At 40.2% G+C, this 14600-nt stretch overlaps 1 protein-coding gene across 1 annotated transcript in view; it reads left to right on the top strand.

Annotated features, from left to right (window-relative positions):
* Positions 1-14600, top strand: part of MEF2A (myocyte enhancer factor 2A) — an 81922-nt gene that overhangs the window by 30977 nt on the left and 36345 nt on the right. Inside the window, exons 3-4 of the mRNA XM_017804951.1 lie at positions 2202-2400; positions 6745-6948. Of these exons, the coding sequence (XP_017660440.1) occupies positions 2347-2400; positions 6745-6948 (258 nt within the window). The 5' untranslated portion in view covers positions 2202-2346. The remainder of the gene's footprint in view (positions 1-2201; positions 2401-6744; positions 6949-14600) is intronic.

The following is a 14600-nucleotide window of genomic DNA, read 5'->3' as shown; positions in this document are numbered from 1 at the left end:
TGCTGCCCCTCCTTTGGCAAATGCATTTCCAGGTTTCTGGTGTCCATGGCAACCTGTGGGAGAGGGAGCAGAGCTGGCCCTGGACTGGACAGACGTGCAAATAGGAATTGGGAATTTCTGAGCGAGGAAAGTGTTGAAGGCTGAGGGAAGAAGATCTGAGAGGAGAGGGAAAGTGGACTGTCATAAATGGGAAACAGGTTCATACATTTATGCCTCCTAGAACATACTCAAATGACACCCCAAAACTATAACAAAATGTTGATGGAAATGACTGCCAGTTTTCCTGTTTGTAATGGAACATAGAGCAGATAATAATGTTTCTCTGCTACTGTTGCTTCCATTAGCTCATACCAACCATTTGTGCATCTCTTATTTTATATCCCTGGGTATATATATTGCATAATCTCTCATCATATTTATCTTCCTCTCTCCCTGTTCTCCCCTGAGTTCCTTATTTTATTCACTGCATAGACTTGTTTTTGAATGTATTGCAGAAGGCAGAATGACTCCAGAAGTTCCTGATTCAAAAATCACTTAATATGTGGAGAATGTGGTTTATAAATATTGCTTTGAAGTGATATGTGTATTATTACTCTGCTCCTGTGTTCTTCCTTTACTATCCCAGTGATGTTTGCTGGTAGCCAGGGATCAAATGCTGGACCAGATGGATCTCTGGTGTCCTGGGTGGTTGATATTACTGTGGTGTGATGGTGGGGGCTTTTAAAAAGCAAAGGAATCTGGCAGTTCTGTATTCAGAGAACTGTTTCAGGAGTACATGGTAGGTTTAAAAAATGAAGCCCTGCACGAAGGAGAAAACACATTTTAAGGGCTGGTTAGAGCCACCCTTTGATTAGGTGTGTTCAGGGGAGGCAACAGCCAGAATTTTGCAGAGCTAAATTTAATGTGGGATCGTAGCATGGGCTGAGAATTCTTTTGTTTTCAAGCAAGTGTGGCAGCTGACTTGAGCTGAATGTCTTAGGGAATTGAAGCTTGGGGTGCAGTGGATATTTTTTGTGTGTGTGTTTTTTTTGTTTTCTTTTAAACAAAACTGGTATAAATCTATTTGCCAGCTGTTGCTTTCCCTGTGAAATATTTCCTGTGTGCTCTTGGTTGTGTAGAGGTCAGTTCATCAGCTCTTCTTTAGCTGTTAATTCTTTCTCAGCAGCACCTTGGAAGACATTTTTCCTGAAGAAAAGGTGTTTTGGGTTGGAATATTAGAAAGGTTATCAGCTAACACTGGCATTTACCCCTTTTCATGAGCGTTAGGTGGCAATAAGATAAATAAGCTGCACGTATTTCATGTTTTTATGTTCTAGAGGTGATTTATTTTAAATTGTTGTTCAGTTTTCTTCAGCTGATGTTGCCCTGCAGTTCAAGCAGTGTGTTTGGAATATGGCTTAGCAATTTTTTTTCCACTGAAAATGCGTTTGAAGTTTGTTAACTGTTCCAATCTGATGGCAGACTGGCTTTTCAAGCTGCATGTGCCCCTATCTTTGTAAACAGCATAAAAAGGAAGGGGTGCTGGACTGGTCCTGGGTATTGGCAGATTGTAATTTACAGGTTATTGTAGAGAGAGGAACTGTGTCAAAGTCTTAATTCTTCAGTGGTGTCTTGGTAGCCATGAAATAGTTTTGTTGCAAAGCTGTTTTCTGTGGTCTCTTTTCAGTAAAGAAATTCCCTGTTTCCTTCTCCCTCTTGCTTCCCAATGAAACCCCGAATATTGTTGCACAGAACGAGATGTAATTTAGTTTTAGGAACAGAAATTTGGTGCTCTCATGGCTTTGTTTCATTATCTTTATGATAATTTTACAAGAGAAACAGGAAACACAAAGTGTTTCTCTTTGAGGTTTCCTAAATTATTGAATGGAATTTACCAAAACTTGGTGGGTAAATGTCTGAAACCTCAATCAGGGCCTAAAGCTTAGAGTGATGAGCATCACCCCTGTGACAACTATATTTTTAAGGCATCCAATTGGAAGTGTATGGAATTATTGGTCATTTTAAGTTTGTAGGTAGAAAGCTACCAACCAGTTGGAGTTTGTTTAATGGGAACAAAGTCTGTGGTATAATATTTTACTAATGAAAATACTTGATTTATCACTGAAATTCTATGATGCCCATGTTTTATGACCCTACAGGTTTTTAATGGTGCTTCCTCTTTATTAATTTATCAATTAATTTTTTTCTATTCTTTTTTTTAGGTGCTTATAAGAAGAAATAGGAACGGTTTCTCAAGCTGAAGACAGAGTAAAAGAAAACTGTATCATGTGTTAGAATACTGGAGAGGGACATTCCTTGGATTAGTACATTTCTGGCTTGCAAAGCAAAAGAAAGAGGAGGCCAAAAATGGGGAGGAAGAAAATACAGATCACGAGAATAATGGATGAACGGAACAGACAGGTGAGGAACAAGCAATCTGCATGAACAAGTTCATCAGGAATCCTAAAAATTAGTGGGAAGTCAGAATACATTCTCTTCTTCTTAATTCATTGTTCTAAAGCTGAGCTTTCTTTTCATCTCTCTGTAGATACCATTGCCAGAATATGAATAGGAAATGTCTCAATGGTGCTGTTTGAGGGAAAATTGTTCTTTATAAGTAATATCAATTACTACTTTAAATCATATTGACTGTAAAACTGCTCTTCCTGTTGAAGTGGTACCCTGGGCTGTTCTTCCAGTAGGCTGGAGGAGTGTTTGGAAACAGTCACCTCACTTGATCTAATTGCTACTGGGAACTCTCTGCTGAAGAGAGAGAAAGGATGAGGAATTCTGGAAGGATCTGGTGAAGGGATTTGCTGCAGCTCTTGGGCAGAGGAGTTTGACATTGCTGGGGCAGTGATGCAATCCTGAATTGTGTTACCATGATTCTTTTTAAAAGCATTGATTTCTATTTCTTATAAGAGCTGTTTGCTACAACAGTCTTCAAAAATGGTCAGTCAAAAGGGAAGAGTGCTCCAAAGGGAGTGTTTTGGGGAAAACTGCTCTTGCCCTAACAGAGAGCTTGGCAAGTCCCAAAGGTTCATGACTCCAGCAGCAGTGTTTCCTCTTAACTTCTGCATTACTACATGAGATACCAAATACATTTCAATTTGAAATTGAAATACACAGAGGGATATCTGGAAGCTGCCATTTTCAAGGAAAATTATCCTAGGAATGTGATCCTTAGGACAGTCTTGGTGGCCCAGAGCGAAGGTGTCTCTTGTCCTGTGACAGTCCAGGCCAATCCGTGTGGGCTGGAGGTGAACACGTTACACACTCTAATCCTCTTCCAGCTCCCGACTATTCTTAGCTCAGGGATTTCCTGAGCTGGATGTGGTTTCCGTATATTTAGTAACCATTAATGGATTTTTTTGTGTTTGTTTTCCCTTCCCCCCGCCAGGGAACTTGGTCAGTTCTCCTCTGAGCCCTTAAACGTTGCAGCATTTACACCTTTTGTCCAGAATTGCCTACAGGTCTGTTACCTGTTGCTTCAAAAAACACCTTTTCCTTATCCTTTGTCTTGGTTCTGCCAGTTCCTCAGTTATTCCACACTCTGGTGTGGAAGAGGCAGCAGTGACTCCCTGTATAGTCTGTCCATGTTCCTGTTGTTCTGTGAACTCTCTCACCTTTGCTTATTTTCTCTTAAAATGAGGTTTTCAGGCCTTGCTTCCTTAGTTGTTCTAATACAGAGTTTGTTCCACACCTCTTTCAACTTATCCCTAAACCTTCTGCAGTATTACTGTGTTATTTTTGGTGGCCAAAGGGCCCAGAATTCAGGATCCATGGAAAACATGGACTTATGTAGTGGTGCACCCCTTCCTGGTATTCGATTTGCTTTTTTAACTTCTGAGCACCAACTTGTGTTGGGGCAGTGTCAGAATTCCATGGGACTCTCTCACTGCTGACACATCAGCTCAGAGCCCTTTGTTTTGTTTGTGAAATCAGGATTGTTTTCCTCCCTGTATCACTTTAAAGCAATGTAAACTCTGAGAAGTCTAAATATAGTAAGAAAAGTATTACTGGAGTTTGGGAGAGAGCCAAGTATTGTGTTTGAACAGCTTTAATCACCCAGTAACTGTGTGTTTGATGTAGATAAATGTCTTAAGTACACGTAGTAAAGGGAGATGAATTAATAACTTCAGTGCTTTTTGAATCTTGCTCTAAAATTTAAGGGACACTGAAAAGGTGGAAACTGATCCCTCTCATCCCTTTTTTTAAGTTTTTTTGGTGTGAGTTGCACAACCTTGGTTTTGTTCAGCTCGAAACAGAAATGTCATTATATTCTACCCTGACTTTGTTGAGGTGTTTTTTTCTTTCTTTCAGGGGGATTTTTTTTGTTTCTGAATCTCCATCTCATTGTTCAGATTGAAACAATGGAGAGGAAGAGAATCAGTGTATTTGTATCAAATTTTAGCCCAGTTGTACCATTGCTGTGACTGGAGCAAAATATGCAGATTAAATTTTAAGTTTTGTTTCTGGCTGGTTTTTGGCCAACATCTTTTTGGGCTTTTTAATGACTAGGAAGAGGTTTTAAGCTGTAACTTAAAAATGGAGTTAGGTTTGCCTTATTTTTTTTAATGTGGAAACTCAGAAATGCAAACATACTGCATCTTGTTTCTAAAAGTTTTTAAGGAGATTAAATAGTTTTTTTTAGTGGAATCTTATGTGTGCAGGTATTGATGATCTTTAACCCCACAGGTGTCCCATGGTTTTGGTAACCACTATATGGAGTTTTAAGATAATAAAACACTCTGATGCTTTGGGCATTTATAAGGTATTTACTGTGAGATTTTTTTCATTGACCCAGATAAGGAGGGAATTTAGAGTTTGTTCAGGTGTGTCCTGTCAGGTTTTCTGAGGCACATGGAGCTGGTGAGGAGTCACTCATGGACCTGCATGTGATGTCATGTTTGAGTGTTTATTTTGATGTTTAGGGGTTTTTGCTGGAATATATAAGTAGAAGGAGACAGAGCTTTGCCTGCAGAGTAAGTTCATGTAATTTATGTGGGAAGGAAAACTACTGTTTGGTCAGAAGCATCTTCTTTCTGAGGGACTGTATGTGAGCTCAAACCAGAATATATAGACCATTACTCCAGGGGATTACAATTTGTCAGGAGACTGTCATTGTATTATTAATTAAGCAGCCTTATCTGCTTGAATGAGCTGTAGGACATTTATCTTCATTAAGCTGAAGAGAATCCAGTACAGTAAATTAGATAGCAAAGGAGCTCGATCTTGCTGCCTTTGCTGTCTCCTCCTCACCCATTTTTTTTGCTAAGGAATATTAAAATAGTGCTGAGAAATTCATTGACCTTCAATAAAGAGACATATTTTTGCTTTTGGTGTGATCCTAAATGGCAAGGAAAAAAAAATTTGCAGAACTAATTTCACTTTTTTTGAGTTCTGAAACGAAAATGGAATTGAAAATAATCCACGAGTGTTCGAGTAAGGCTTGGGGTGCTGTGGTGGTGGGGTTGGTCCACACACAGCGTGAGAAGTTGATGCCAGCTGAGAATGTCACAAGTAAAGCAGCCCTTCAGGAGGTGAGAGAGATACAGTTTCAGTCAGGAAATGAAGAGCCCTTGTCTGGGGTTGTACAGTGGAAGTGAACCTTCAGTCCAGTGACTTCTGAAGCTGGTACAGCACACACACATCTCATTATTGGTGCCTTTTTCCTGACAAACACTGAACAGTAGCACCTCTCTACACCTGCTCATACTCAGGGAATAACCTTTAGGTGTCAAAGAAGAACAGCTGTACCTGTGCAACCCTCAGACTGTTGGTGTGGTGGGAAGAAGAGTTTATATTTCGTGTTATTGATAATATTAAAACAGTAACATGCATGAGATAATCACCTCAGGGGAAAAAAAAAAAGCCTTGAGGTGTGTATAGACAGAATTTTCTTGGTGTACACCTAAGTAATTAACATAAACCATAGGAACCCAAAAAACAGGTTTGATTGTTCCTTGTGTCTTACTTCATTCCTGTCTTGCAAAAGCACATTGAGTATTGTCTGTGAAATGTGGGGTGTGTGGGTCACTCATGCTCTGGGCTGCAACAAGGGGGTGTCACATGCCTTGATACTTTTATAGCCTTAACTGGTGTCTTGTGAAGGGAATAATTTTTTAAACCTTTTTTTCCATAATCAGTGATAACTTTTATAACTGTTTCCTCCTTCCCTGATGGGCAAATGCTCCTTTGTGATGGTCTGTAATGGATTTATTTCCCCCCAGCAGTTCTAGCAGGACAGAACAATCGCTTCCTGATGTTTCCAGGTGGCAGAAGATAAGCCAAAAATATAAGTGAATCTGATTAGATGATTTAATAGCAGCAAAATAAGAATATTTCTTAGCTTAGCATAATTAAAAATCATATTTCATGGTGACAGTGTTACTTCCATTGCTGGTGCTGTTTTCCTCAATTTTATTAGAATTAAGGTTGCAAGTACCACAGAAGAAAATTCTGTGATACTCAGAAATTTGTTGAACAGCAGGAAAGGCAGGTAGAGAATCCTACCAAATTTAACTCTCCTTGGTGGTTGTTCACCAGTGGAAAAATGAGGGGTGTGTAATTGTTTAGCTTAGTCCAATACACATCACTGGGCCCTAAAAGGGACACCAGATGTTGCAGTCAGCTCTTCTGTTAAGCTTGTACACATGACAGTAGGAATAAGTAGTGTAGGCTCAGTATTCCTTGATGACCATCCTTCAAACCCTTGTCACGTGTTTTTACACCATAAACAAATCGTTCTTCTCTCTTCCCCAGGTCACCTTTACCAAGAGGAAGTTTGGATTAATGAAGAAGGCCTATGAGCTGAGTGTACTGTGTGACTGTGAAATAGCACTCATCATTTTTAACAGCTCTAACAAACTCTTTCAATATGCCAGCACTGACATGGACAAAGTGCTACTAAAATACACAGAATACAACGAGCCCCACGAAAGCAGAACCAACTCAGACATCGTTGAGGTAACAATTTGAACAGACCCGTCACTCTTACCTCCTTAGTTCGTCCAATGTAGAGCAATGGAGAGGATTTTTAGGATATTTTAACCAGATGTTCTCAAGTTATTTAAATACCTTGTCATAAGATGTAAACTGCTGCTTTTAGCCTGGTTTCTCTGAGGCAATAAGTTGTCTTTCCAGCCATGTTGTTTTCCCATCTGCCCTCCGCCCCCTGCCAGTTTCTGGGAAACGTGTTTGGTTTCAATCACATTTGGCAGTGGAAATAGAGGTGTGAAAGATGGTTGTTCCTCTGGGGGTGGGAGGAGGAGAACTGTTCAAGGTTTTAATTGGGGAAAAAAGATCAATTGGATGGAGAATAAGGTCAAAAGAGTGTCCTCTCTGTTTTCTCTCTGCCCAACAGACAATTAGGGTTGGCCCCTTTTCTCTTCTCAGGTAGTAGTGACTTTACCAGTCAAATCTTGCACACAGATCAAATCACCCACAGCCTGTTCAGCCAAGAAAAACCAAACCAAAAAAGAGAATCTATGGAACAAACAAAATGAAATGTGTCCAGTCACTCTTTATGTGAGTTAAACCAGCAGCAGAGTGACTGCAGTTTCTGCAGTAATAGAATAGCATGAATATATTTACTCAAAGGTATTGGTTTCATCTGCTTTTATAATGCTTGTGCTTTAAATAGAAACTCTTTTCAGTACATAATTTCTATATTAGGTGCAGTGGAATTCAAGGATTTTCTTGGCAATTGGAGCCTTGATGTACTGTAACTGCATTTCAGATCAGTCGTGTCTCCAGCAGTCCTGTAAATAGACCAAAACAGGTGGCTGACTTCAGGGTTTCATTGAAATTCTGAAGTTGTCTTCTGAACAAATGCCTTGCTTTTTAGGAATGATTTTGGAATAATGATTAGCCTTGTATAGCTGAGGAGCCTATTGCCAAGGGATCAGAGCACAGGGAGATGATACTTGCTGATCTTGTAAATGAGTCTTCAGGCAAGAATTAGATTGACAAAACTGAGATCCACACAAATGCTTTATTTCTCTCTGAGAAGATTCTCTGCTGATTTGTCAGCTGTCTTTTATGATCAGAAAAAAGCCCTCCCCAACTTCTGTCTTCAGCACTGAGTTCTGAGAGAGGGATAATACAAGCTGGAAAGAGTTGAAGGCTTATTACTGAGTTACTGGATTAGCATAAATAAGGGATGGCCACTGCAGAGGAGGGGGAAACCTGATTATTTCAGGATGAGCTTTTGATTGTGACAGATGTGAGCTTGAGACAGGGCTGCAAGTCAGGCTGAGTCTTGTTCTGCATCCAAGGCCTCTTTGTGTTGTGACTTGTGGTAAAAGTGCTTCTCCACACCACGAGGACTAAGGACTCTTTCAAAGTAATTCTGCACAGAGGCTGCCTGTATTTTTTTGGGTTCTTTTTGTTGGAGGGGCTTTTTTCCCAGTGTCAAGTGCTTGACCCCTGACAGCTCCATGAGAAGGGCAGTCAGTGCAGCAGTGCAGATGTGCTCGGGGGGAACATGCGAGGACTCATCTGCAGATTCTTTCTAATTTTCCTCTGTGGATTTTCTGTATTACACTAGTGTGGCATTTAGGACTTCATTCCCATTTTTCAAACATAGTGTAATTCAGGAGTGCATCTTCCTGTCTCTTCAGCTTAGCCCTGTGTGCTCTTTGGTCTGGCTGTGAAATATTTTGGGTTTTTTTTTTTCTTTCTGGATTGGTGGGTGCTTGGAGTGTGATAGAGGCTGAGTTACATCCCCAGCATTTTGGAAACATGCTGGAAGGACAATGTAAAATGGCTTCTCTTTATTGTACTTGTGTAGAAATTCTGCTTTAACGAATGAAAATTACTAAAAAAAAGCCTGAAATCTGTCAAATCCTTACTAAAGCAAGCTGGAATAAATAATTATAAGGAGCTACAGCTGATGTCTAGATATTAATTAAGAGTTTAGTAATTCACTTTCCTCCTTGGACATGACAAATGGCATTTATTGGGGTGGGGGCTCCCCCTGGAACTGGTGTGGCCCCACTGTGGTCCTGGTGTGCATGAGGAGGGTGGGATTTTCTGGGTTTGAAGGAAAGCTAATTCCAGACAGCCCAGAAACCGTGGAAGGGAAGAAACAAATGTGCTGTTCCTTATTTTCAGTGCAATGTTGTAGATGATTAAGTGAAATCGCTGAGACAACTTCCCCTCAGAGTTGTCTCCTGCTCAGCTTTGGCAGAGGAATTGCTTTTATATGCCCAGAGCTTGGTGTCTTCTGTCGCTGCTGGAATGTTTGGGAAAACATAGTAGGAGGGAGAGCACTGGCATCTTAAATGAATACGATGATTTTTTTTTTGATACATGCCCTTATGTCTTTCACTGTACATGTTATTGTAGATGTGAATGCTCTGTTGCTGTCCTAGACCTATTCTTTTCTAACTTTTTTGTCCTTTTTATGTGTATTTATTGGTCCCATTTTTAATTTCTGTTAGTGTTTCCTTGTCCTCCTTTTTCCCCACTCAATTTCTAAGCACTTTACCCATCAATAAAATGTTGGTTTATTATAGAACCACAGACTGGTTTGAGTTGGAAGGGGCTTAAAGCTCCTCTCTTTCCAACCCCCTACCATGGGCAGGGACACCTTCCACTAGGCCAGGGTGCTCCAAACCCCCTCCAGCCTGACCCAACCCAACCTCATTTCCTTACCTCTTTCATGTCATGGGTTTTTTCATTACAATTTTTTCCCTTTCGTAGCTACCTGGTACCAAATAACTGATATGGGTGTAAGGAATGTGTTTTTTTAGGCAGAATCAGACTTCTGAATAACTGGAATTGCAAATTAGAATTTAGTTTTAATGTAAGCTTAATTTTCTGATGTCAGTAGAATACTTGGGAATACACCATTCCCTGTCATTTGCTACATTAAGGCAGAAGATCCTGTGACAGATGGCCTGGAATTTGTGTGGCATTTTGAGCTGGATCTCAACCTCTGTGATTCTTGATTTTATTTTATTTTTTTCTGTTTGAATCTGTTTTACAGTGTTGAAAAAACCCACGTGAACAAAGTAAACAGGATTGTTTGAAACACCTCAAATCTTCAGAACATCCACATGTCTATGCAGAAATACTTCCTTGCTTGTCAGGATCAGGCACAATTGGTCTGATGGGTTTATTAGATTAGTTTCTGCATCCCTCTGGAATATGGGAGGTGAGCACAGCTGATACTGGTGAGGACTGTTGTTAGGATTGCTCATCTCCTGCCCTTTTAGTAACAGGCATTTACTCCAGGGCTGATGAGTGTAATGTTTTCTTTAAACCTCGTGAAAGCAAAAAAAAAAAAAAAGGTATCTTCTGTTAAAATTCCAAAATAATCCTTTTCTGTGATTTCAGAAATATAAATTGCCATTCAAAAAAATTATTTCATGTTTCTTGCTCTTGGAGAAAATGATACTTCTCACATCAGGTGAGAGTGTTTTTGGTCTCTTGTAAGGTTTCATTCATGTTATTTGCATCCAGGGCAGTGCTTTTGCACAGGTTAGATGGATCCTGTAGGGATATGGAAAAAAACCTGAGATTTTTCACTCAGTGTGTGCTTTGAATTCCTGAAATACCAGCATCATGTATTTAGCTTTACAAACCCACCTTGGCACAGTTGCAGGTTGTTGCACTGAAGAACTGCCTGTGATTTGAAGGACTTGCTGTAGGTGTTAAAGCATTTTGGTGCTTTAATATTCATGGATTTTTTTTTTTCCTGTAACAGATTATTCTTGACAAGTAATTATTTTTCCTGAAGAAAGTAGTACTTTTGCAGAGCAAAATGGGAATAGTTTCAGGTTTTATCAGGATTCTGTATCTGTATGGTCAACAAAATGTTTTAATGTATTGAAGACAATTGAGATCTTGAGTGTTCATAATTTTTAAATCCAAAGGAAAACTGGGAGATGAACAGACACTTTCTTTAGTGCAGGGTGTGTTAAGGTTATTACAGCTTCTGTACAAGGTGCCACTTCCATTTTGGCTCCTTCCACCCTTCATGAGACTCTGAGACAGCAGCAGTTGCTCAGTCATTCCCTCTCTTCCAGCCTCCCTTTTCCTGGGAGTCAAGGCCTGAAGATGACTCTTCTTGCCTGTTAAGCTCAGCCTTTTCTCTCTTTTCCGTGGTTTGATGTTCCCTGAGTGTTCCAGCAGAAGAGGGTTCATTTCCCCTCGGTGTGGCCTGGATGGGCTGTGCTGGTTCCATCACCTCACCTCATCAGCCTGCAGTGAGTGGATTTTTAGGAGCCTGTCTATAATGTGACCTACTTTTCCAGTTGGCGTCTGTGCCCAGGAGAATTCCGGGTGGGTGTCAGTTAATGAGCCTCCTCTGTGCTCTGCAGTTTGATGCTGTTTGCAGTGTGGTGTAATGTGCTGAATAAGGCTGAGCTTATACCCCAATTCTTGACAGCTGTCCTTGAAACAGGCAGTGATCTGGAGTAAAAACTGGAACTAAAACTATAAAAGAAACCTCTCCTAAACTGTATCATGTAATTATTGCAAACATACTCAGGACAGCAAGTGATTTGGGTGCTTGTGTTAAATATCTCACAATGACTGTAATGGGCAGGAACATTAGTGATGACTCTGTGTGAGGGTGGTGGTGCCACCGTTCAGACAGAGAGCAGGTAACAGGTGCTGGATTAGAATACAAAAAAGGGCATTTTCACCTCTGCCTTGTCACAAAATCTTAACCAGGAGCTGTTCCAGGAGCCATCCGTGTCCCTCAGCCCCAACCGTGTGGTGTCAGGGGTGGGCTCGCGGTGAGCGGGGCGAGCTCAGCTGCCCGTGGAGAGCCCGCAGCAGGAGGGAGCAGATGCATCTCCCCAGCCAGATGGAGCATATGCCAGGAGACAAGTGTGACAGTGTGGGGAGCATAAACACAAACGTTGGTGTTGAAACACTGTGTTTATAAACCAAAAGCTCTCAGGGTTTTGTTTTTTTTTTTTAATCCAGCTTTCGCCACCTCCTCCCAGCGTTGCTGCTTTTCCAGGCTGGGAATAACCAATGTGTGTATTTTGAGCTGTTATTGGTGTGTCACAAGGTGGAGTTTGTTTTGGTGGCATATGAAATGGTTCGTTGCTTCTTTTTGTTTAAATTTGGGTGGGCTTCCTATGAAATTGAAGATCTGGGAGTTGTATCTAAATATATATGTGGATTAGATGAGAAAGACCTTCAGTTAATTGAATTTCCTTCCTTGATGGGTCCCTGGTGTATCTCATCTAGATGTGGATTTGGCAAGCAAGTGGCTTCCATATTTTGCTATTCAAAGCTAAAAAATATGATGGGGAAATTGGGTGAAATTCTTCAAAAATAATTATTTCTTTGAAATGTTTCAAAAGACAATTACATGGAAAGCTTTTAACTCTATTTTAAAAAGAAAGAAAATGCCCTACAACCAGCTTTGGTTGAAAATGAAACCTGATGCTGAATGTGGGTGACTAAAACCTCCAAATTTATGTGAAATATCAGCACAGTTTTATAGAACTGAGATGGTGCTGTGAGGTGGGACCAGGAATGCTGTTGGTCAAACACAAACACACACTGGAGATTGTAGGAAGGTTGGCAGTGCTGACACATGAACGTTGTTTTGCATTCCTTCCTATTTGTTAGATGGAGAACTGCCAGAAGTGGGCAAGACTTAATGAGAGTAAAGAAAGAAAAAAGCAAAAAGCTTTTGGGCTGATAGAAGGACATGTGTTGGTAGGAATATTATGTGTTTGTGTTGTTCAAACCATTTAATTTGGTCTCCACTCACTGTGGGAATAAGTGTTACACATTTAAAAGGAGGAGGAAGCTTAAAAATGTTCTCAGTGAAATAAGGAAAGGACTTGGTAATCTGTTCATGATGCTGAGAAAGTTTAGGTAGGCATTATTGGGCTTGATTTGCTAAATGATTATGTAAATGTAATTATACTGCATATAACATTTCAAATAACTTGAGATGGCACACAAATGCCTCTGAGACATTTTAAGGAGGTGATTGAGGAGGATTTATGGATGGTTAAGGACTAAAATCTCTTTGAGCTTACCTTAAAAAGAGAGAAAATACTTGAAAAGTGAAGTGGTCTGGAATATGAGTCATCAAAAGCTCATATATATATGTATACACACACACACACTTTTATATATCTGTGTATAGTGGTTTGAATCTATTTTTTTTCTAGTAGAAGTGTTTACTATAAACCTAACTTGTAAACAGGTTATGCCTTGGGGTTTTAGTTCTCACTCCTGGGTTAGGAAGAAACACCTCTCTTGAAAAATTAAACTGTTGTCAAGGTAGCAGTATGTGTTTTGAATATAGTGACCGAAGAGACCTGTGTATTTTGTGCTGAACAGAACAGTTACCACTCCTAATGGTGTCTGTATCTTATTTCTGCCCTTCCTTTTAAATTTGGGAGATTACATTCAACACTTAATCCCCAAAGTAATTGTTCTGCTTTAAAATATTCTTTTAATTCTTTGCCTGTGCCGAAACTGCCTTGGACATACTGGTGACTAGTGTTGATGTGCCTTTTTATTTATTTATTTTGAAATGACAGATTGTTGGTGACTTTAAGCGACCTGACAGTGGTAGAAAAAAGTTTTTGTTCCTAGTAAATGTCATTTTGCATTCCTTCATTGCTGGTATGTAAAGAATTGCCAGAAGTAGGATGGACTTTGAGTTTTTTGTTGAGGTTTTTTGGGCGGTTTTTTTTGGTTGTTTTTTTTTTTTTGTTGAAACCTCTTTGTCTTACCTGCAAATACTCTAAAACTGCACTTCCCATGAATCTAAACCAGTGATTAAATTTAGTGTTTTAGGGTTAAGAATACAACATTTCTTCTACCTCTTATAACAGTGCCGGTGCTTTAAATTTACCATGCTCTGCTGTTATTCTGAATTTTGATGAATTCCAGATTTAGTCACTGCTTAAAGCACACAGACACCTGAAGTTTGTCTAGAAAGCAGCTTTTTATAGAAGTTTCTGTTGCTAATAATGATTATACTTGGCTGGTGTTTTACCACCAGGAATTTTGTGCAGTCCAGGTTGCTCCCTGTCCTGTGACATGACACCAGTGAGGTTATTGTACAGCTGGGAGCTGAAATTTGCTGTGGTGGTCTCATTTTTAATGAACTAATCCCTGAGGTGATGGGTGACAGCCTGTGGAATCAGGTGGCTGTGCTGCTGGCAGGACCAGAATCCCAAATCCATGTGAAACAGTAGCAGAGGGCCTCTAAATGGTACCTGTCTCCCAAAAACTCTGCAGAATCTGCCCTACAACAGGCAGTGATTCTCCTCTGTTATGAAATCCTCTATTTACTTCCCAGCTGTGCAAGTGATGTTTTCCCAACTGATTCTGCCCCGTGTTTGGAGAATGTTTTTATTTCTGAAATGAGGGCAGACACACAGAGTCCGGTTCTCACACCCACTGCTCAGGGAACACGTGTCCGAGATTCAGGGCTGGATTTAGCTGCTCTGCAGACGTTGTGTTAAGCAGGATTGAAAATTGACTCCAAGAAAATCTGTAACAGCTCAGAGCTTGTTAGTGCTGGAGTTCATGCAGGCAGCCACACAAAGACAGAATTATTGTATGAACAAGTTCTTCCAGCTGTGCTGGTCTCGTGTGTTCTGCAGCCCTTGTGTTGCTGCAGG

Source organism: Lepidothrix coronata, unplaced genomic scaffold, assembly GCF_001604755.1.
Source record: "Lepidothrix coronata isolate B3197 unplaced genomic scaffold, Lepidothrix_coronata-1.0 Scaffold11, whole genome shotgun sequence".
NCBI classification, from domain to species: domain Eukaryota; kingdom Metazoa; phylum Chordata; class Aves; order Passeriformes; family Pipridae; genus Lepidothrix; species Lepidothrix coronata.
Note: the sequence above shows the minus strand (reverse complement) of the source record. Positions and strands in the feature narration are given on the sequence as shown.